At 35.0% G+C, this 24,399-nt stretch overlaps 2 protein-coding genes and 1 pseudogene across 20 annotated transcripts in view; 1 reads left to right on the forward strand and 2 right to left on the reverse strand.

Moving 5' to 3' along the window:
* Positions 1 to 24,399, forward strand: part of Ica1l (islet cell autoantigen 1 like) — a 142,678-nt gene that overhangs the window by 39,856 nt on the left and 78,423 nt on the right. For 15 of the 18 annotated variants that reach the window (XM_087205868.1, XM_087205869.1, XM_087205874.1 and 12 more), the window contains 6 exons: positions 679 to 847; positions 3,738 to 3,810; positions 18,897 to 19,020; positions 20,435 to 20,633; positions 22,475 to 22,600; positions 24,107 to 24,205. In XM_087205868.1, coding sequence (XP_087061994.1) covers positions 686 to 847; positions 3,738 to 3,810; positions 18,897 to 19,020; positions 20,435 to 20,633; positions 22,475 to 22,600; positions 24,107 to 24,205 — 783 coding nt within the window. In that variant the 5' untranslated portion in view covers positions 679 to 685. Of the gene's footprint in view, positions 1 to 678; positions 848 to 3,737; positions 3,811 to 18,896; positions 19,055 to 20,434; positions 20,634 to 22,474; positions 22,601 to 24,106; positions 24,206 to 24,399 lie in introns of all 18 variants that reach the window. The other 3 variants (XM_087205875.1, XM_087205878.1, XM_087205877.1) reach the window with 3 other exon arrangements.
* Fam117b (family with sequence similarity 117 member B) overlaps positions 1 to 24,399 on the reverse strand; it is a 204,117-nt gene that overhangs the window by 22,038 nt on the left and 157,680 nt on the right. The window contains exon 8 of one of the 2 annotated variants that reach the window (XM_087205834.1): positions 4,211 to 14,112. The exons of the other annotated variant lie outside the window; for it this stretch is intronic. Within the exon in view, the coding sequence (XP_087061960.1) occupies positions 14,052 to 14,112 (61 nt within the window). The 3' untranslated portion in view covers positions 4,211 to 14,051. Of the gene's footprint in view, positions 1 to 4,210; positions 14,113 to 24,399 lie in introns of those variants that run through there. 2 annotated transcript variants of the gene reach the window in all.
* Positions 14,121 to 15,528, reverse strand: LOC106009895 (adapter SH3BGRL pseudogene; annotated as a pseudogene).

Raw genomic sequence — 24,399 nt, forward strand, 5'->3', positions numbered from 1 at the left:
CCTTATGGACTCCAATTCTCACTTCAGATCTTTGCTGATTACTGGGGACCCACTTCCCTCCTCCTTCCCCACCTTACATTGCTATATTCCAGTGTCTGGACTCCACATCTCAGAGAGGCTGTTTCTCTGCTGCTCATCACACGACCTTTTCCCATAAGTCTCTTAAAGTATTTTTTGAGTAATCTTTATAGAAGTATATGTATCTGAGACTTTGCATATCTAAGAATGTTTATTAAGTTGTATTTATATGGCATAGCAATTACCACTATAGAAAGTTTTCCTAAAGAAATGATAGTAATATGTAAAGGTGTGAGTGCAAATTTCTTAATTTTGCAGTATTATTACAATGTAAAAATTAGAAACTAGTGTATGTCTACTATAGAGATTGATCAAATAAATAGAATTATTTCCAGTCATAATTATAGAATCATGTTTTATACCTTTTTATCTAACAAAAATTAATAGAATCATCATTGATCTTTTTGTTTCTTCTTCAAGTTATAATTACAACATAAATTTAGACCATACAAAGCAAGCGTTAGCATGTGTGTGAGCATTAATATTCTATTTAATATCTTTTTCAGTTTTTCAGTTAAATCTTGAGTAGTGAAATAGATATTTGTTATTGAGATGGGTTTCTTTTTTTAAGGAAGCTTAATTTTATTCTATTTGTTGTAGTCACTAAATGGATTCCTTTGGGCAGCCCAGACCAGAAGACAGCCAGTCAGTAGTCAGCAGGATGCAAAAGAAATACTGGAAAACTAAACAGGTCTTTATCAAGGCAACAGGAAAAAAAGAGGATGAGCATGTGGTGGCATCTGACGCTGAACTAGATGCTAAACTTGAGGTAAATTTGAAGATTCTGTGTGTTGCATGTAACTGGTTATTATTTGGAATGTTAAAAGGACCATATAACAAGCTATCAGCCAAAGAGCTTAAGGCAATAAAGACAAGTATGATAATAGAATGTTTAGTTTTATTTCACTGTCAGAGATTTTGGATAATAGATCACAATTTCTTTCTTCCTTCCTTCCTTTCTTTCTTTCTTTCTTTCTTTCCTTTCTTTTTTTTTTTTTTTTTTTTTGAGACAGGGTCTTGCTATGTAACTCAGGCTGATCTTTAACTCACCATGTAGCCCAGGCTGGTCAGGCTGGTCTGGAGCTTGCAGTGATCCCCCTGCCTCAGCCTCCCAAGTGCTGGGATTACAGGCATGATCCGCCATGCCTGGCTGGATGGCACAAATCTTACAGTTAAAGAATTTGCAGAACTGGTCATCTAAATTAGATAAATCATGAATTAGGTAATTTTTTTGGCACACGTTCAAGTTTTGAAGCTAAATATTAATGAACTAGTTAAGTTCTCAGTCAGGACCTTATACTCATACTTCATGTCATAGTATCTTGTAGTACTTTGATGTGAAGTCTTATACCTCACTGAAATAAATTAATTGAAATAAAATTCAATGAGGATAAAGTAGGTATTTTGTTGTTGTTATTAAGGGATAAAGTTATCGATACATTTTATAATACCTTTTTTAGCTCTTTTTTATTTCAAATAAAAGGAATTAAGTGCCGTGAAACATTTTGAAACCTGTAAATATTTTATACGTTTAAGAAATTAAGCTAATTAGTCTCATGTAAATAAACGAAACAGACTGGATTTTTAAATGCAGATTTACCAATTCCATGTGCTTATACTAATTTAAGGTAAATCTTACAAGTCAGTGTTCTCAAACCTAATTATTGTATTGAGAGTCTTAAAAATATAGGTCTAATTTAATACATCTTAATCTAAGTATTTTCCGTCTGCAGAAAAATACACATATCATTACCATAACAAATACAGAAATAAATAACAAATTAAGAAGCTTTTACTATATGTATTGAAAAATATTCCTCTTATACTTCAACAATAAATGTGGAAAAATGATGGACCTTTATTATTAGCCATAATGTGTTTTAACACTTAAATTAACTTATCACTGTTTTCACACAGATGTTTTTGTGTTGTTTTACATTGTTAGGTAATCTACAGGTGGCATATTTTATATTTATTGTGAATTTACCCATTAGACCAATATTTGAAATTAATCAACAATTTTATCCCATATATATTACTGTTTTTTAAATGCTAAGAAGTATTTTCATTGTAAAAATAAAAAGCAATAGTACATGGATCTTTCAAAAGCCTAAGGGAAAAATAAACCATAATAACTTCATCTTAGAACTATCTTTTTTTGTATTCTGTCCTAATCTTCTTCCACATACACTTAAGACAGATTTTTAAATTGCCAAAATTGGATACCAAATCCAATTCAAACACATCTAAACTTACATGAAAAATTGATAATTATTCATCCACCAAGATTTAGCATTTATTAACAGTATTCCTTAGTTTGATTAGGCATTAAAATTATAGATAAACTGTTTCATAGGTAGAATATTCAGGTTTCTTGAAGATGTTTGAAACTTAATTTGATTGGCTAGGGCTTAATATTAAAACACATTGTGAAGAAAGGTCTTTTGAACAAAGTATCATAAAAGTTTTTCAGTATAAGACTTCATGTGAAAGAGGCTGCACTCTGAAACCCATGCTATCTTTTTATCTGGGGAAACCTAAAGTTACAGATATGTATGAAGAGTTATAACATGTATAATGCATCTTCATCTCAGGTTTTCATGAAATGAGTCTAGTAGACATCTTCTTTCTTTTCTGTTAGCAGTTAGCACCAATAGTAATGACCAGTTTAATATCTATAGAAAATTCCAAGGAAAAAATACAAAAGCTATTTATTTATTTTGGTACCAGGGATCAAACTCAGGACCTTGCACTTGCAAGGCAGGCATGGCAAAAACAATTTTTTTTTTTTGGAACTGGGGATCGAACTCGGGACCTTGTGCTTGCAAGGCAGGCACCAGAACCACTGAGCTGAATCCCCGCCCCCAAAACAATTTATTTTTAATGTTGATTATTTTTAATGTTCACTTTTTTTTTTTTTTTTTTTGCCAGTGATCGAACCTGGAACCTTACGCTTGCGAGGCAGGCGCCAGAACCACTGAGCTAAATCCCCTGGCCAATGTTGATTATTTTTAATTATTTAATTTTAATTTATCTTAATGGATATATGAGATTTGTATGTATAATGGAGTATTGTGTAATGTTCTATGCATGTATACATTTAAATCAGGTTAAATATATCCATCTCCTCATTTATTGTTTCTTTATGGTGAAAACTTTCAAAACTCTTTCTTCTAGCTTTTTGAAATGTACAGTACATTGTTGTCATCTATATTCATTATACTATGCAGCACTACACCAGAGCTTGTAATACATTATTTTTTATAATAAATTTACTGAACTGTTTTGCTTAGATCAACATTAGAAAAAAACCAGAGGCAGAGTTGACACTTTCTAAAGTTATCCACACTTTTTATCTGTGGCTGGAAATATTTGGTGCAGTTTATATTGAATATACCTTTTTAGTATTTAGATAGTTTAGAGCTGAAGGAAAGACAATTTCTATAGATATATTCTATGTATTTAACCATTTTCTCCAGCCCTCATGGAGAAAATCTAAATATGCCTCTTTCATTATAAGTAAAACCAAAACTTAAGTATATCACAGCCAAGAAAAATAGACATAATGTATAATTAAAGAAAATGTACTGCTTTTGAAATGCTTATGTTACATTTATTTATGGCTCTTTAAATTGTTCTAATAAAATTTATATTTCAAGGTTTTTCACACCATTCAAGAGACATGCAGTGAACTTCTGAAGATAGTCGAGAAGTATCAGCTAAGACTCAATGGTATGAGATCATAGACATCTGCTAATTCCCATTTAAAATAAATATTAGTTTGCATGTAAATGAGTCATTTAGTGAAAAAATAGTAGTTTAATGGTTTTTTAAGCAGTTTTATGGCAAAATATGATTATTTATAATGAACTGTTCTCAAAGTCCCGAGTATCCATCTTTTCTCTCTCTTCAGTTCTTCAAAACTATTTTGTCATAGATCCATTTTGCTGATGTTCATTTTTTTGCCAGGAATCTTAAATGGATTTGCTTCCATCACTTAAAAACTTTCTGTCTTGATCCCTCCTTATCCTGTTAACACCCCATTCTCTGTTCCTCTTATTTGTCATAATTGTCTGTATGCATAGCTTCCAATCATTTCCTTCTGCTTTACCTTAGACTCACTGTAGTCTAGTTTTCTTTTTTTTTTCTTTTTTTGGTACTGGGGAACGAACTTGGGACCTTGCACTTGCGAGGCAGGCACCGGAACCACTGAGCTAAATCCCCGGCCCAAAACTTTTTTGTCTAGTTTTCAATTCTACTAAACTTCTCTTGTTGAGATCATGAAGAGTTAAATCCAATGCCCAAGTCTCATGTCTTACTTGGCCCATCACATTAAAACAGTTGATTATTCTCCCTCCTTGATACACTTTCTTCACTTTGCCTTCAGGGATTATTCTTCCCTTGTTTTCCTCTTAGATGTTATTCCTCTCTACATCCTGTCCTTACTCGATTCTTCTCTTCTTGACCTCTTTAGTTTGGAACTCAGTCTTTGAATCTCTTCTCCTGCTTTAATTATAGCAGCCTGCTGAATGTCACTACCCCTGTGATTGCTGGTTACTTTTCTGATCACATCTCCTAAAATCCTTCCTTATTTAGCTTTATTAATCTCTTTTTCAGCAGACATATCTGAATAATGGGCTCTCTAACTTCACTTAGGTATTTGATCAAATATCATCTTTTTTTTTTTTTTTTTTTTGTACCAGGGATCGAACTCAGGACCTTGCGCTTGCAAGACAGGCACCAGAACCACTGAGCTAAATCCCCGGCCCCAAATATCATCTTTTTAATGAGGCAATACCCTGCTTATTGTCCACTTAATTTTCTCTAATATTCAGTATTTATATATTTTATCTATTGTTTTTCTTCTCATCCCTAAAATATGCTCTTCCTCAGGACAAATTTGTTTTATTTCTGTGTCCTCAAAGACTAGAAACAATGTCTAGCCTGTTGTCAGTATTCAATAAATGTTTCCTCAGTGAATGAATGATATTTTTGTGAAGCTGTGTAAGTTAGTTTATCCTTCTATATCAAAGCTTATATATGGTCCCATTAAAGAAATCCAATATGGCATAATTAAGTATTTTATGAGTACCTGCCTTGTGCAGGACTGTGTGCTTTTCCTAAAGAAATAATTGGAGAAACAACTTTTTGTAACAAAATAATTAGAGATGGTACAAATCGTATGTAATTGGGCCCAGTATAGGGCTATAGACATTGCTGTGAATTTCTACAAATGAAAAATAACTGTGGAATAGAGTAATCCTTAGAGGTGACTCCATAGATGGGAACTGAGGTAAAAATTGGTTTGTAGAAGTTGAATGTATGGAGAAAAGAAGAGATTTGGAGACCAGGGAATGAGTTTAAAGAATGAGAAAGGCCTGCATGGGCAGAAGAGTTTGTAACTGAGATTAATAAGGGAATAAAGGAGCAAAGGAAGTTTGGAGTCAGATTACTAAGGGTCATAAATATTTTACCAAGCAGTAAAAGGCCATCACAGCCATTGGACCAAGGGTGTCCTGTGCTAGAAATGGAAATGTCAAGAAATATTGGCAAGCTCGTGGGTCTTGAATTTTGCCTTGAAATCACTAGATCTTTTAGCTGGTGAAACATTTTAGAATAAGGAAGAGATTATACATTTATAGACTTCATTATGCATTGTACTTTCTCTTTGAGGTTGTATATAAATATGTGATTTCTTGAAGGCTCTTGTGTTAATACAACTTCTTTTGGGAATAAGACCAGACAAATGCAGATTAATTTGATGCTATATATACACATATTTTTTTGAAGAGTGGAGTGCTGGGGATTGAATTTAGGGCCTCATGCATGCCAAGGACATGCTCCACCACTGAACTACATTGCCAGCCTCCAATATTATAAATCTTTGTGGGAATCACGAGTGGGGGAAGAACAAATCAGGGTGGGGTCTCTGTAGATGTTGGCAGGAAAGTCCCCATAGGAACAGCCAGATTCAGTCTCATCTCCTGCCTTTCTACACTGATAAAGGTAAGATTTAGTGACGATTTGTGTTCACTTGATAATCAGTTATTCCAGATTCTCAGAAAGCTTTATGAATTATCACAGAAATGAGGGGTTTTTTCTAGTAATTTTTATTGAGGTATATTTTATGAAGTTCTCACGCAAAGGAAATATACATCTCCCAAATAATCAGACTATTAAATTAATTATTCCCTCAGATCCTATGTAACCTGGATTAGGTCAGTTGTTCATACTACAGCACATGATTTCATTAATTATGATACCACCGAATGTGAGGTCATCTTCCCTCATTACGCCGTCAGTTTCTCCTGGAGTCACTGCAGTCCTACCAGGAGTCAGGAACTGGCAAGAAAAAGGCTGGGTTCTATTGCTGCATCAGAGGAACACAGGCCATTCCCTTTCAGTTTTTGACTTCAGTTTTTCTATCATTGAACTAAGGTGAAAGTAGGCATGACATCTGTTGTTTTGTTCACTTTAAATGTACAACTGGAAACATTTATCACCTTTTCCCCCTTACCCATCTTTATCTGGTTAGATAGTCACCTTACACAGATTGGTGTTTCTAAAATTCTCTGTAGGGAAGGACCAATTTTTTGTTTTGTGGCTTACTTCCAATCTTATGTTTTATAAAATACAATAAAACTGAATTTTTTATTTTAATGTAATACAAGTAGATATTTTTAAAGAAAATATAAAACACCCTTCTTCAATTAAAAAAAACCCTCAATGGGCTGGGGATTTAGCTCAGTGGTTCCGCTGCCTGCCTCACAAGCTCAAGGTCCTGAGTTCGATCCCTGGTACCAAAAAAAAAAACACCTCAGAATTTCATAACAAATTTTTTTTTTTTTGTACCGGGGATCGAACTCGGGTCCTTGCATTTGCGCAGCAGGTGACAAAACCACTGAGCTAAATCCCCAGCCCCAATCATAACAAATTTTGAAACAAACAAATAAAAGGACAAATTTCTTTTCAATGAACAAAAGAAACTAGTAGTATAAATGAAACAAATTAGCATTTATCTTAAAATATTTTTGAAACAACAGAATAGATAATTTGGGAAGTTAAACCCATTTTTATAGCAGCACAATTTATAATACCTAGATGTTGGAAACAGTGTACATTTGCCATTAACAGATGAATGGATAAAGAAAATGTATTTATGCTCAACTGAGTACTCCTCTACCATAAAAAAAGATAAACTGGAGGCATTTATAGGCAAATAGATACAGCTTGAAAACATAATGTTAGTGAAATAATCAGACATACAAGCTTAAATATCACATGGTTTCTCTTATATGAGAAATATATATAATAATAACATAATTATATATTATAATGGAGAGAGAATGTGCACAAAATAGAAGTTTAAATAGAGAGTAAGGAGAAGTTAAAAGAACTGAATTTTTAGAAAATTAAAATTTAAAAAAGACATGCAAAGTATAAGCTCACTTCTTTCTTTTTTGGGGTGGGTGCTGGACATTGAACTCAGCTGCACATAGAACTTATACATGATGAGTATGTGTTCGACTATTGAGCTACACATCCAACCTTCCATATTTTTATTATTAGATTTGACAGTACTATATACTCAGCCAAATTAGTAAAAGTCTCTATACAGTTATTCTCAGTTACTTTGCTTCTTACAACACAGATAACAGACTCTTATGGACTGCCTCTAGTCCATGGCCCATACTGAAGAGTAGTGTACTGATGATAACTTTTAGGGTTTCTGCAGCAGAATTGCGGGCCTCTGTGAGTAGGATACAAAGCATGGGAAACCAAAGCCAGGATGAGAGACAAATGAATTAACAATTATAAGTAGAAAAAAAAAATTTTATAAAAGGCAATGAATGATCTGAAAATATATCTGTACCCTTGAAATGTATCATTTGTGGCTTTCTTTTATTTTTTAAAATTAATTAATTACTTTTTGTTGCTAAAGATCAGTTATCCCAAAGCAAGATCAATTTATTTTTTTAAATTTTATTTTATGGGTACATTTTAGGTATACAATATAATGACATTCATCATTGGAAATTTGCACCTTTACATAATCTCTCTTGGTTCTTATTTTTCCCCCTTCCCCTGCCTTCCATTCAACCTTTCCACCCCTCCCTATTTACAAAGACTTTGTTTCCATTTTTTCATTTTCTCATATTAATTCCATTCCCTTCTTTCCTTTCCCCTACCCCTCCCACTTCCCCTTTGCCCCTTTTCTTCTTATTTCATATTATCTATTATACCTTTTAGTCCTTATTTACACTTTCAGTTTCTCACACTAGAGAAATATTTGGTATTTCCACATGTGTGTCCTATTTATTTCACTTAAGAATATAGCCTCAATGTGCATCCATTTAGCTCTAAGTGTCTCTAATTTCTCATTTTTTATGGCTGAGTAGTATTCCATTTTATAAAAAAACCACATTTCCTTTATCCAGTCTCCAGTTGATGGGCATTTGGGCTGCTTCCAAGTTTTAGCTATTACAAATTGTGCTGCTACAAACATGGGTGCACATATATCACTGTGACATGATTCTTTTAATTCTTTGGGGGAAGATACCCAGCAGGGGAATAGCTGGGTCAAATGGGACTTCCAGTCCTAGTTCTTTGAGGTATCTCCATACTGATTTCCACAATGGTTGCATGAGTCTACACTCTCACCAGGAGTGGAGCAGGGTTCCTCTTTCCCAACAGCCCTGCCAGCATTTGTTATTGGTTGATTTCATGACAGCAGCCATTCTTTCTGGAGTGAGGTGGAATCTCAGTGTTGTTTTCATCTGCATCTCTCAAATGACCAGTGATGTTGAACATTTTTTCATGTGTTTATTTGCTATTCCTACTTCTTTGTGTGAGAAATGTCTATTCATTTCAGATGCCCATTTTTGGATTGGGTCTTTAAACTTGGGAGGTCTGATTTTTTAAAAGTTCTTTATAGATTCGAGATAGTAGACCTTTATCTAAGGAACACCAGGTGAAGATTTTTTCCCACATTGTGGATTGTCTGTTCACACTGTTGGTGGTTTCTCTTGCTGTGCAGAAGCTTTTTTTTATGTTTCTGAAAGTACTGTTTATTTTATTTTATTTTATTTATTTTTGGTACCGGGGATCGAACTCGGGTCCTTGCGCTTGCACAGCAGGCAATGAAACCACTGAGGTAAATCCCTGGCCAGTACTGTTTATTTTAAAGCATCACATCATTTGATTATCAATAAACAAAGCCATATTTTCATCATGTGTTGATTTTTTATAGAGTGCAGACTGGCAAACAAGAAACAGGATAAACTAAAGAAAAAGGTGTTGTTTTTTAGAAATCCAAGTAGTGTGGAACTAAAATACAGAAATTTTTTTTCTGAGTTAAGTGATTTAGATGATGCTTTTTCTCTAGAAGTCTTTAATAATATTTTAAAAGATGTCTCTCAGACCCAGGAGGAGGCTCCCCTGCCGCCATTCCATGCTCCTGGGGCAGAGAAGGTGAGCCAGTCCTAGCATTCAGGAGGAGGCTCCCCCACCACCATTCCATGCTCCTAGGGCAGAGAAGGTGAGGCGCGTGGGTGCCAGAAGCAACCCCCTCCATGGAAATGAGAAAACATGTAAACAAGCCTCAAAAACAGACTTCCAGATCACCTACAGCAACCCCAAAGGGAAACAAGATGGAACAATCTGACTCTCAACCACCTGGACTCCCTGAACTGGTAACAAAAGAGGATCTGGGAAAAATGAAATCAGAAATAATTTCTCAGGTAACAGCAAAGATTGTCCTCATAGTTCAAGACATGATTAATAAATCTAGAGAGGACATAGATAAAAAAATAGAGGATCTGAGGAACATGATGGAATCCCAACATAGGAAACAAATGGAATCCACAAAACAGATGCAAACAGATTTCCAGGAGATTTAAAAACTCCATCAAAAGTCTGCGCAGCAAAATGAACCAATGTGAGGACAGAATTTCAGATATAGAAGATAAGATTGCAATTAGTGAGGAGGAAAAGAAAAATTGCTTTAAAATTGTAAGGAAACATGAGAAATCAATCTAGCAGCTGCTAGACAATGCAAAGAAGAATAACATAAGACTGATTGGAGTCAATGAAGAAAGAGGAGAGAGTGCAGATGACATAAAAAAAACTTCACAGAAGTGATGGCAGAAAACTTCCCAAGGAGGGGAAAAGAACTTGACATACAGATAAGTGAGGCATATAGGACTCCAGCTAGCCTTGATCAAAAAAAATCTACACACAGGCAAATAATAGTTAGGATTCGAGAAACCCAACAGAAGAACAAAATTCTATAAGTACTGAGAAAAGAAACAAATCCCATACAAAGGAAAGCCCATCAGAATCACAGCAGACTTCTCCATGCAAACCCTCAAGGCAAGAAGAGCTTGGAGTGATGTATTTCAAGCCCTAAAGGAAAACAGCCTCCAACCCAGATTGATGTACCCTGCAGAACTATCTTTCAAAATGGATGGAGAAATAAGATACTTTCATGATAAAGAGCACCTTAGGAGCATCGTGAATACCAAACAAGCACTCCAAAAAATTTTAGACAATATCTTAGGAAAAGACAATGAGGATCACAACCCCAGGAAGCCCAGCAGAATTAATCCGTTGGGTGTGACAAATTAAACGCAATGGGGGAGAATCCAACAAAAAGAAAAAGTCATGACAAGGCTTTTAAAACTTTTAACTTCATCTCCCTAATGAGTGTATAATTCAATCATGTTATTGTACTGATTAGTATCTTTCTGATTCTAGAATTACACACCTTTCCTTGTGCTATACTGGCTATTTATCATCTTATGTCTACTTTTTAATTGGGTTGTCTATTAATGAGCTGTAAGAGTTCTTTATATATTCTGGTCATAGGTTATATGCATTGTAAATATGATCTGTTTAAGGACTACTTTTCATTTTAATGATGTCATTTAAAGTTCTAAATTTTGATGGAATCTCATTTATCAATTTTTTTCTTTTCTACATCATGTTTTTTGTATCCTAGGTAGTTCTTGCCTACCCTAAATTCATAAACATTTTCCCTTATAATTTCTTCTTAAAGTTTTATACTTTTAGGCTTTCATATTTAGGTTCATAGATCCTTTCAAGTTATTTTTATGTATGGAGGGCCGGGGATTTAGCTCAGTGGTTTCTCTGCCTGCTGTGCAAGCGCAAGGACCCAAGTTCGATCCCTGGTACCAAAACAAACAAACAAGACATATTTTTATGTATGGAAATAAAGCGTTGACATTAATTTTTTATATACTTATACCAGGTATTCTAGTGCTGTTTGCTGAAAACACTACACTATCTTTTCCTCGGCTCTTGAATTGAGTTTATATTCTATAAAATATTAATGTTAAATAATCTTTCAAAACTCAGTGGACCATATATGTGTGGTTCTATTTCTAGATTCTCTGTTTTATTCCACTTGATCTTAGCCAAAAGCCCAAGAAGTGATCTCTGTGTTTTATTCCAATGATCTATATGTCTTTCCTTACACCAACACTGCCTTGATTACTGTAGCTTTAGAAGAAGTCTTAAAATTAGGTACTAAACGTTTTCCAACACTTTTTTTTTCTTCTTTTTCTTTTTACTTTTCTAGGTCCTTTGTACTCTTACATAACTTTTAAATTTCTGTATCCAATTCTTCATTTATAGCAAGTATACATAGACCTGAATTGTTATATATACCTTGTGTTTTCTAATCCTGCTAAATTCAAGTACAAGTTCTCGGGGCTCCTAGAGATTTCTTAGTATTTTCTTTGTAGATGATCATTTCATCTACATACAAAGATTTTGCTTCTACCTTGCCAATCCTATCCTAATTGTGTCATTTTATTGCCAGACTATTTTGATTTGGGCCTATGTTTCAAGTTTAATGGACAGATGAAGAGTAAGCATATCTGCCCTTGTTCCCCACCTTAAGGAGAAAGCATTGTATCTTCTCCATTCATGTAAGGCGTTTTTGCTGGAAGTATGGAGTACATGTCTTTAATCTGTTGAGAAGGTTCTGTTCTACTTCTTGTCTCCTGTAGCTTCTACCATGAACAGCTGTGGAATTTAGTCCAATACTTTTTCTCCAACTAGTGACAGGATCATATGGCTTTTCCTTTCCTCTGTTAAAATGATGACTTTTGGGGGTGGATCTTCCAATGCTGAACCAATACTGCCATCCCTATAATAAAACCACTTTCTACATCCTGCCAGATCTGACTTCCAATAGTTTGTTTTGTTAAACAAATTTCTATCTATGTTCATAGTTTTTTCTTCTATTATCTTTATCCAGTTTTAGGATTAGCACAATGTTGATTTCCTAAAATGAGGGGAGAAGTGTTCCCTTTTTTCTGCTTTAAATGTTTGATATAATTTATCAGTTAAAATGTATACGAGCCTGTTGTCATATAGGTAGGTTTTCAAGCTAGGAATATACTTTCTTTAATAGGTGCTATTCAAATTATATGTTTCCTCCAGAGTTAGTTTCATTAATTTGTCTTCCAAAGTACTTCTTAGAAGTTGTTAAATTTATTTCAAAACAGATTTTTGAGATATGCTTTGTATATCCTTTTAAATTCTGTAAAATCTGTGGCAATGTCGCCTAGGTCTTGATATTTTAATTTTAAAAATGTATAACTGATATTGTGTAATAGGAAGTAAAGGTCTAAAGGAGCAGGGGAAGTGGGAGGGGTAGGGGAAAGGAAAGAAGGGAAAAGAAAAATATGAGAAAAGGAAAAAAATGGAAACAAAATCTTTACAAATAGGGAGGGGTGGAGGGGGTGAAGGGAGGGCAGGGGAAGGGGAAAAAAATAAGAACCAAGATACTCATGTAATGGTACAAGATCCCAATGATGTACGTAAATGTATTTTATACCTAAATTGTACCAGTAAACTTAATGGGGGGGAAAAAAAGATGTCCCTTGTTATGCTTTGTATCTGCAGTGTCCCTCAAAAGCTCATGTATTGAAGGCTTGATCCCTGTGGCAGCAGTAGGTGGAGGTGAAGCCTTTTGAAAATGACTAGATAACAGGAGCTGTAACCTCATCAACAGTTGAAGCTATATTTACTTATTGATGAACGCATATCATACTGGGTTTTGGGGGAGGTGCTTTGTTGCAAAAAGGAGCTTTCTCTATTTTTGCTTCCATGCCACCATGAGGTGAGCAGCTTTCCTCTACCATGCTCTCCCCACCATGTTCTTGTCTGCTACAGGCCCACAGTGGTGATACCAAGCTACGTGGACCTCTGAAACCATGAGCCAAATGAAATCTTTTCTTCTTTTAAACTGTTTCTTAGGTATTTTGTCACAACAATTGAACACTGATTAACATACCCATTTACTTGATATTTGTACTTTTTCATGGAATAGAGGCATAGAAAATATTCTCTCTGCTTGTATTAATGTATTCAAACAATGTATGACTAAACTGAAACAGAAAGGTCCAATATCAAGAGACAGTGGCATTCATAGTTACAGTCTCTTAAAAAGGGAAAACCCAATAAGATTTCTTTTAGTAAAAACCTGTGGAAAACAAATCTTGGTCAATAAGTGCCAACATACTTTTTAATAATTAATTAAAATCTGAGCTCTATTCAAAAGCATGCCCTTTTAAGCTTTTTAAGTTCCATTAAAAAACATGCATATTTCACCGAGGTAAGCAACTCAGAAACATAATTTCATCATAAAAATTCAGTTACATAAAGAACTTGTCAAGTGAATGCACCTACTGCTTTTAATGGGAGTGGGTCATGTAATCTGAACACTTAATGTGCAATGAAAAGCTACATTTAGAGTTCTGAAAACTTGTGGATTAGTACATAGAAGTTTCTTCTACAAAAGAATGGGAATGTTATAATTACCATATAAAATTACAATGTTTCACATATCAGAATCATTATCTCCAAGTACTTTTTGATCACAATTTCACATAAGAAACATACATATTCTTGTTCACTAAAACTAATGAGGCAGGGCTGGGGATTTAGCTCAGTGGTTTTGCCGCCTGCTGCGTAAGCACAAGGACCCGAGTTCGATCCTCGGTACTAAAAAAAAAAAAAAAGATAGGTTAAAACTAATGAGGCAATTTGGGAACAAGAGACAGATTCACTCACACTCTCTCAATTTCTCACTGGTGAGCTGCGGATACACTTAAGTAGTGAGAGTATTAAAAAGGAAGGGTATTTTCTTGGTAAAAATTATTAAGGTACTAAAATTGTCTTGGCAGATAATACTATCCCATGATATTTATTTAAAATTTTATCATAACCTCCCATTATCCTCAACATAATGTTCATATATTAATTATGTATTCATTTTCATTTTACAGGAAAATACCACCTAATTAATTACTTTTAACTTTAAGCCAATTTCTTTTGAAATCAAGATAATTTTGCTATTTGAAAAACTGTTATTTTATAAAAGCAATAGGGACTCATTTTTCAAGATGCTTAAGGCAGAATGCTTAAGGTTCATGCTTGCTGATTTGCTTGGGCTTCTGCTTCCTTTGAACCAGGCAGTGCCTTCAAACCTAAAAAAGCATACACTGCATTATTTTCTCAGGCTTCAAAGAAGGCATCATAGTCCCCTAGGTACTGGCTTTCAGTGAAAATCTGAGGTGGCAAGGGATACTCTGTGGTTGGTTGACTATTTTGAGGTACATTTTCTCTCATCCACTTCTGATTCTCTTCATTGGCTGCAATATCTTTTTCTTTAAATCCTATTTTGTTGGTTTCTAAGAAACCAAGCACATCTTGGCAGTTTCTTCTTAATTGCTGTAGAGCCAGAAGAAGATACATACAATACATACACCGATCGCCATCCTGGGAACAATGGCTTGCAGTTGTTTGGATCCTGAAAATGCGGAGGGTGGGGGAAGGAAGAAAGAACAGAAGCTTATGTTTTGTTTTCTTTTGGTTTGGTTCTGGGGATCAAACTCAGGTCCTTGCACTTGCGATGCAGGTGGTGGAACCACTGAATTAAATCCCCAGCCCCAGCTGAAGCTTTTTAATAAGAAGAGACCCCACTTGTTGATTGTTTGTGCTAGTTCACAGGCAACTGAGATTTTGTTCATAAAATCTTTTCCTACACCAATGTCTTCAAGAGTTCTACCTAACCTCTGTTCCAGCCGATTCAGCATTTCTATTTTGATATTTAGATCTTTAATCCATTTCGATTTTAGTTTAGTGCATGGTGAGAAATATAGGTCTAGTTTTAATCTTTGACAAGTTGAAACCCAATTTTTCTTGCATCATTTATTAAAGAGGCTATCTTTCCTCCAGTGAGGGTGTTTGGCTCCTTTATCGAAGATGAGATGGCTGAGTGTGTCTGGCGTTGTTTCTGCATCTTCTAATCTTTTCCACTGGTCTGCAGGTCTATTTCTTTGCCAGTACCATGCTGTTTTTGTCCCAGTAGCTTTGTAGTATAGTTTCAAGTTGTGGATTGTGACATCTCCTCGCCATGTCTCTGTTACCTAGAATTGCTTTTGCTGTTCTGAGTCTCTTCTTGTTTCAAATGAATTTTTGGATTGTTTTCTCAAGGTCCATGAAGTATGCTGCTGGGATTTCAATTGGGATTGCATTGAATCTACATAGCAGTTTTGGAAGTATGGCCATTTTCACTATGTTGATCCTTCCTACCCAGGAGCAAAGGATGTCTTTCCATTTTCTAATATTTTCAATCTCTCTTTTCAGAGTGCTATAGTTTTCAGAGAAGAGGTCTTTGATTTCTTTCGTTAGGTTGATTCCTAGGTATTTCAGTTTTTTTGGATGCTACTGTGAAAGGAATTGTTTGCCCTATTTCTCTCTCAGTGAGTCTGTTGTTTGTGGAGAGGAAAGCTATTGATTTTTGTGTGTTGACCTTGTATCCAGCTACTATACTGAATTTGGTTATGAAGTCTAGAAGACTTTTGGTGGTGTTCTTGGGGTCTTCTATATAGAGTATCATGTAATCTGCAAATAATGACAATTTGACTTCTTCATTTCCTATCTTTATTCCTTTTATTTCTTTCTCTTGTCTAATTCCCGTGGCTAATGTTTCAAAGACCATACTGAAGAAGAGTGGTGATAGTGGACATCCTTGTCTTGTTGCTGATTTTAGTGTGAAGGATTTCGGTTTTTGACCATTTAGTATGATACTGGCTGTTGGTTTTTCATAGATGGCTTTTATCAGATTGAGGTAGACACCATCTATTCCAATTTTTTGTAGGGTTTTTATCATAAATGTGTGTTGGATTTTGTCAGATGCCTTTTCTGCATCTATGGAGATAATCACATGGTTTTTGTCTTTGGCTCTATTGATATAGTATATTACATTGATTGATTTTCATATGTTGAATCATCCCTCCATCCCTGGAATGAATCCCACTTAGTCAGGGTGTATGACCTTCTTGATGATCTTCTGCATTCTATTTGCCAGTATCTTATTGAGGATTTTTGCATCTATGTTCATTAATGAGATTGGCCTATAGTTCTCTTTTTCGGTTGGGTCTTTCTTTGCTTTGGGGATCAAGGTGATGCTTGTTTCCAGGAATGAATTTGGGAGTATTGCTTCCCTTTCAGTTTCTTTGAGGAGTTTAAACAGGAGTGGCAGTAGTTCCTCTCTAAATGTCTTGTAGAATTCAGCACTGAAGCTATCAGGACCTGGGCTTTTCTTATTTGGTAAGTTTTTAATTAATGTTTTCAATGTTATTGAGTGATATTGAGTTGTTTAGAATTTTTAGTTCTTCTTCATTCAACTTTGGTAATTCATATGTGTCTAGGAATCTGTCCATTTCTTCTGTGTTTTCCATCTTATTGGTGTGTAGGTTCTGGAAGTAGGTATTGATGATCCTCTGGATTTCTGCTGGGTCTGTTGTAATTTCACCCTTTTCATTCCTAATTGCATGAATTTGGGCCTTTTCTTTCCTTTTTCTGATAAGGTTGGCTAAGGGTTTGTCAATTTGATTTATTCTTTCAAAGAACCAACTCTTGGCTTCATTGATTTTTGGTATTGTTCTCTTAGTCTCCATTGCATTGATTTCTGCTCTGATCTTTATAATTTCCTCCCTTGTATGGGCTTTGGGTTTGTCCTGCTCTTCTTTTTCTAGAAGCTTGAGATTCAGCATCAGGTTAATTGGGCTTGCGGTTTTCCTAATATGAGTATTCACTGCTATGAATTTACCTTGTAAGACTGCTTTCATTGTGTTCCATAGATTTCGATATGTTGTATTGTCATAGTCATTCAATTGAAGGAACTGTCTTATTTCCTAATTTCCTTTGTGACCCATTGGTTATTCAGAAGTGTGTTGTTCAGTTTCCATGTGTTTATGAAATTTTTGCGGTTTCTTTTGCTATTGATCTCCAGTTTCATCACACTATGGTCTGATAATATACAGAGGATAATTTCAGTTCCTTTGCATTACTTAAACATGTTCTGTGAATGAGTATGGGTCTATTTTGGAGAATGACCCATGTGCAGCTGAAAAGAATGTGTATTCTGATTTTGTGGGGTGGAACACTCTGTAAACATCTGTTAAGTTCATTTGTTCAAGAGTTTGATTGAGTTCTAGTATTTTGTTGTTTATTTTTTGTCTAGTTGATCTATCTATTTGTAACAGTGGGGTATTGAGGTCCCTCACTACTATTGTATTAGTGCATGTATGATTTTTCACGTCCGTTAATATTTTTTTATATAGTTGGGCACACTAGTGTTTGGTGCATATATATTTATGATTGTCATCTCTTCCTGTTGGATTGTTCCCTTTACAAAGATGTAGTGTCCTTCTTTGTCTCTCTTAATCAGTGTTGGTTTGAAATCCACTTGATCTGCAAAGAGTAGCTACTCCTGCTTTTTTTCAGGTTCCCACTGCATGGAGTGTTGTTTTCCACCCTTTAACTTTCATTCTGTGAGTTTATTTTTAGTTAAGTGTGTTTCTTGCATGCAGCATATTGTTGGATCTTGCTTCTTGACCCGTTCTGCCAGTCTATTTCTTTTGATTGGTGAATTGAGACCATTAACATTGATGGTTATAACTGATATGTATTGACTTATCATTGTCATGACTTTTTCTTTTTGTTGGATTCTTCCCCTTTACATTTAATTTCTTGTCGCACCTGATGGATACATTCTGCTGTGCTTCCTGGGGTCGTGATCCTCATTGTCTTTTCCTAGGATATTGTCTAAAATTTTTTGGAGTGCTGGTTTGGTATTCATGAAGTTCCTAAGGTGCTCTTTGTCATGAAAGTATCTTATTTCTCCATCAATTTTGAAAGATAGTTTTGCAGGGTACATCAATCTGGGTTGGAGGCTGTTTTCCTTTCTGACTTGGAATATGTCACTCCAAGCTCTTCTTGCCTTGAGGGTTTGCGTTGAGAAGTCTGCTATGATTCTGATGGGCTTTCCTTTGTATGTGATTTGTTTCTTTTCTCTAACTGCTTGTAGAACTTTGTTCTTCTGTTGTGTTTCTGGAATCTTAACAATTATATGCCTATGTGTAGATTTTTCCAAAGCAAGATTTATTGATTTCCTGCTTAAAAACCAACTGGGAAGTGGGCCAGGGATTTAGCTCAGTGGCAGTGCACCTGCCTCGCAAGCGCAAGGTCCTGAGTTCAATCCCTGGTAACAAAACAACAACAACAAAAAAAAACAACTGGAAAGTGCTTGTTCAAAAAAAAATCACAATCTCTGTAATTGGAGCCCAGGAATGTATATTTTTAAAATCTCTCTTCTTCCTCCCCCAGGTAATTCTTATTATAGAGTGTTATTGCTGTGATCACTTTAGTTGTGTATGTATATGTTAAACAAATGATGAAATGGAACAATTAACAATACTGTAATTTTTTTTCCCTAGTTATATCAGAGGAAGAAAATGAGCTAGGGCTCTTTTTAAAGTTTCAAGCAGAATGGGATGCATCGCAAGCTGGCAAAATGATGGATGCCACTGGCAAGACGCTCTGTTCCTCGGCCAAGCAAAGGTTTACCATGGCTTTCATCATCTTTAAACCCATAGTCAGTGTGACAATTTTGACATATGTACTTAAATTTTATATTTGGAGAGGAAAGGTCATTGATCATCCCAATAGAGTTATTGCAGTATATAACTTTTTGATGCCTAGCTCTTAATTGTTAATTTTGTATTCAAAAGAATTATGTAAAAATTGATGTTCTTGGTTGCTTAATTCTAGAAATAGCTTATGTCTGCATTTCTGTTTCTTAAGTGTTTTAATGTAGCAGAGTCACAGAATGGCTAATTTTAAACATATTTTCCTTTCACTTTTTTTTTTTTTGGTACTACTGGGAAGCAAAACCAGGATCCTTGTGCATGCTGGCCAAGTGTTCTACCACTGAGTTTCATAAATGCATAAATATATCTGCTACACAGAATCTCCTATGATTATTAAATATAGCCAAAATCTTTGTATTTTAGAAGGAGAATGAAAACAAGCTGGGCATGTTGGTACATGCTTGTAATACTAGCATTTGGGAGGTGGAGGCAGGAGAATCTCCACCAGTTTGAGGGCAGCCTGGCCTACATAGTGAATTAAAGCCCAGCTTGAACTACATAGTGAGCCCCTGTGTCAACTCCTCCCAACAACAACAACAACAAGAAAGAAGGAAGGAAGGAAGAAAGAGGAAAGAAAGAAAGAGAGAGAGAAAAGAAAAGAAAAGAGGCTTTCTCAGCCTTGTAACAATGATATCCCACTTCGGTGGTTTTATTTTGAAGTTCCACATCAGTCCATATTGAAGGAAGTAAGAAAGAGATACTCAGTACAGGGCCCTCTAGGGCCACTAAGTCAAAAGCAGAGTAGAGGAACTGGATTTGATTTGTTTCTTAAATACTGGTTTTTTTCTTCTCATCTTTACCTGGTTAGAACTCCATGTTCATTAGTTCTAGTATTTTATCTGTCCTTCTAAATCCAGATTTTCCTACACTTGTCAAATGAAATGTTTTCTACTGTATGAATTGGGTACTTTATGAATGTGGGTCCTCTGTTATCCTCAGAACTCTTCTAAATGGAAGGTTAACGGGCAGAATATTTATACACAGATTAATATTCCTAATGTAAAAATTATGTTTTTCTTATAGTAAAAAAGAGAGGCTAGAAATATCTTTAATAATTCAAAGTTGGTTATATCATCTTTATTTACTTTCCAAATTTCCTAGGGGCCGGGGATTTAGCTCAGTGGTTTCGCCGCCTGCTGTGCAAGAGCAAGAACCCGAGTTCGATCCCTGGTACCAAAAAAACACCAAATTTCCTTAGCCACCTTATTAATTTCCTATTTGTGGACTCATGTTTATAGGAAATATGCTCAATGATTGATTTAAACTCTTGTTTTGTTTCACTTATGGGATGTACAACTCTCTGCTTTTCACCTCTCTGCCACCAGATTGGCTTTGTGTACTCCTCTGTCTCGTCTTAAACAGGAAGTAACAACATTCAGTCAAAGAGCTGTGTCTGATACGTTGATGACAATTAATCAGATGGAGCAGGCGCGCACAGAATACAGAGGAGCTCTGCTGTGGATGAAAGATGTATCTCAAGAACTGGACCCAGATACTTTAAAGCAAATGGAGAAATTCAGAAAAGTATGAAAATATATCCTTTACTTTTCTTGATACATATGGAGCTGATACAGAATAAATTAATGAGATTAGAATATATAACTATTTTTTAAAAATCTGTTTTATTATAAATTCTTAGTTGCTTAAAGATTTTGGTTAAGGTATACAAGGTTGTCATGTTTCTATTTTTAACTTTTTGAGTGGCATTTCCCTATCAACTTTTGTTATGAATTTTTTTATTCACCTCATAATAGATCTAAGTACACTTTTTTCCTTTTTTTTTTTCTTTTTTGGTGGTACCGGTGACTGAATCTAGAGGTATTCTACCACTGAGCTACACCCCAACCCCTTTATATTTTTCATTTTGAGACAAGATCTCACTAAATTGTCTAGGCTGGGCTTGAATTTGTGTTCTTCCTGCCTCAGCCTTTTGAGTAGGTGGGCTTATAGGTGTGTATCATTGTGCCCAGTGCTATTTACCCTTAAAATATTGCTTACTTGGATTTTTAGCAATTGTTTGCAGGAAGAAAATAGTTATTACTGAGGAAAAAATACATAATTTAAGTAAAAATTTATGTAAAATGATTATTCTGAAGAAAATTGAAGGTTGTCACATTTTTCATTTATGAAATAAAATTTGAATTAATCAAATATTTTTTCAATTTTTTTCATTCTATCACAATATGAAATTTGACCACAAACCTTGTAAGTAACTATCTATTTATGGACATTTTTTGCTAAATAAACTCATTATAAATTATAGCCCCTAGATTTACCATACATGAATATTAACATTAATTTCGATTCATTTAATAAATATTTAAAGAAGCTATCATAAAACTTGTAATTTACCCTGTGCAAGCTGTTGTCATTTTACACTTTAAAATTGTTAATTATGTTTTGTGAATTTTACCTTAATTAAGAAAAAACAAAACAAAACAAGAACCCAAAAATACCTATCTGGACCAAAAAGCTCTGTGTGATCTGAAGCTGGTCCTTAAGCCAGCCTCGTCTTGTTCTTGCTTCCTGTGCTCCAGGAAGAATATGCTCTGCCGTATTCCTTCGTTTTCTGTACACATGATAAGCTGTTTACCCTCCTCCCAGGACCTTTGTTCTTGATGTGCTGCCAGAGTCAGCATGGTCTGCTCATCATATTTTTTTCCTGTTAATGCTTTAGTGAGCACAAGGCCTTCTCTGGTCATCTTTTAAAAAGCAGTCACCCATTTCTGGTCACTTATTCACTGTCTTTGTGATCTGAGATTATTTTATATATTTATGTACTTTTTTCCTATGCCTCCTTTCCCAAGGTTGGTAGGGGAAAACACTGTTTTGTAGGTATTCCAGTACCTAGAGCAGTGGTTTGTGCAAAATAGACATCTTATAAATATTGTTGACTGAATAAACTTAAAAGTTGAGTATTTACACTACCTGATGATATCTGACTCACTCTAGATCCAAGAAATATTCTTGTCTTTAAAATTATAATTATCTCCATGATTCGGAAATACTGCTTCCCACCATTTTAATTAGGTCCCCTTTCTATTTATTCCTCTGCTCTTAGATAAATACTATCCACAATCCTAAACATCTTAGATGCTTCTTTTTATTTGGAATATATTTTCTTATGAGCTATATAATCTCCATCTGTCATCTCATAGTAAAGATATCTACTGGAAAGAATTTTCTCCAGTTGATAAAAGTAACCAAAAACTTCATCATTAATCATGGACTATTAGTGATACAGGGAAAAGTAATTGGTATTATTTATTAGAATTCCATATTTCTGAAAATATTTGTTATGAACCTGTGTGGTATTTTTATATCTAAATTACTGGCAATAATAATTAACATTCTTATGATTGCAGGTTCAGATTCAAGTGAGAAATAGTAAAGGTTCTTTTGACAAGTTAAAGAAGGATGTTTGTCAGAAAGTGGATTTACTTGGAGCTAGTCGGTGCAATATGTTATCTCACTCACTCGCTACCTACCAGGTACCCACCTCCATGGTTAGCATGTCCTTGTAGTAAAGATGAGTGGTGAGATTCCTTTTTAAAGCTGGCTAAAGTGTGCAAAAAATTATATAATTGATCATATTTCTTTGACTCTGCTATAATTAACTTACTGAGGTTATAACAGAAAATAATAAAGTTCTAAACTAATAAAGACCTTAGATATTGTCTGTTCCAGTAACTCATGATACTCTCCTTGGTGTCCTAGGAAGGAGAGAGACTGAGGGACCATCTGAAGTTAAAATGAGAATGCTGAGGGGGCTAAATTAAAGCCCCATTAGCCCCAGTTCACCCAGAGCTGCTCAACCACTGGTTTTGAACTTCATTATGCAATTTAATTTGAAGCAAAGATACTGTGGCCCAAAGAGTTTGTTTTTTTGTCTTTTGTTTTTGGTACCGGGGATCGAACTCAGGACCCTGTGCTTGGGAGGCGGGAGGCAGGAGGCGGCACCACTGAGCTAAATCCCCAGCCCTGCCCAAAGAGTTTGAAAGCTTTTCTATCATTTTATAGATGAGGAAAGTGAAGCCTATGAGAATTAAAGTAAATGGCAAGGTTGAGTTTAAAAAATATTTTTTTCTAATTCTAGGTCTTATGTTCTTTTCATTCTGCCAAGTTGCCATTTTTATACACTAATCTCAGAAGTCTCACTTGTGCTTACATTATCCTGTCATACATAGATAGCATACAATTAATAAGTTAGATATTAATAAGTAGTAGTTACCTTAACATATACTTGTAAATAGCAAAATGTAGTAACTATACCTATATAAGAAAAGAATAATAAACTGAAGGAAATGGCTACTGGCTGCTTTTGGAAGTCTACCTAATTCAGTTCAATACAGTGGAATTCAGGAGTCAAGAAAGGATGCACTTGAAAATAAAAACTGTATGACCATCTGTGCAATGAAGCAAAATAGCTATTAGTTAATTGTCCTTTATTCTCCTCACTTTCTCACTTTGAATGGGAACCTTGAAGCAACAAGGAAAATTTCCAATTACTTGAGTTAGCTTGAGGACACATTTTGGGGGCAAGTCATTTTTGAACTGTCAATGAAAGGCCAAATGTAGTGATAAATATTTTCTCCAATAAAAAATGCTTATATATACTCATCAACATAAAGATTACACATATATTGCTCCTTTTAGAGGGGTTGATATTTCCAAGCTTTTAATATATCTGTTTTGGATTCTCCAGTATCCGGATCCATCAGTTTTTCTCTTTTAGCTGCAGTCATTTGTAGGTGGCTCCAGTGTACATATTCCAGTGCTCTACGCAGGTAGGCATACATACATGCAGACATGGGTCCTCACTTTTGTGCAAACTTATGATTTGTGGTTAATTCTTCTTCCCCAAATTTGAACGATTGAATTTAGTTTCTGCTACTTCTTACTCAGCAACTATTCTTCTACACTAGAGAGGAAATAAAGTAGTGAACAAATCATGGAGATAAAGCAGAACTATAGTGTCACCTTTTCTTTTTCTGCAGAGAACATTGCTTGGATTCTGGGAGAAAACAGCTCGAATGATGTCCCAAATCCAGGAGGCCTGTATTGGCTTTCATCCATACGATTTTGTAGCTCTCAAGGTATGCTTTTCCCCATGTTTTCTTGCATAGCTATATTACACTTCATTTGAAATTACTTTTTAAACATTGAAATATAGCATTGAAACTTTTTTTTGGTAAAGTTTATTTTAAAAAACATTGTGAAGCATTTTTCTGTACTCCTTCAGCCAAGGATCAGCATTTGCTTGATTCTAAACACTGCCAGTAACACTAAA

Source organism: Heterocephalus glaber, unplaced genomic scaffold (genome assembly GCF_053883595.1).
Source record: "Heterocephalus glaber isolate CG9 unplaced genomic scaffold, H.glaber_assembly_v1.0 deba00000621, whole genome shotgun sequence".
NCBI classification, from domain to species: domain Eukaryota; kingdom Metazoa; phylum Chordata; class Mammalia; order Rodentia; family Bathyergidae; genus Heterocephalus; species Heterocephalus glaber.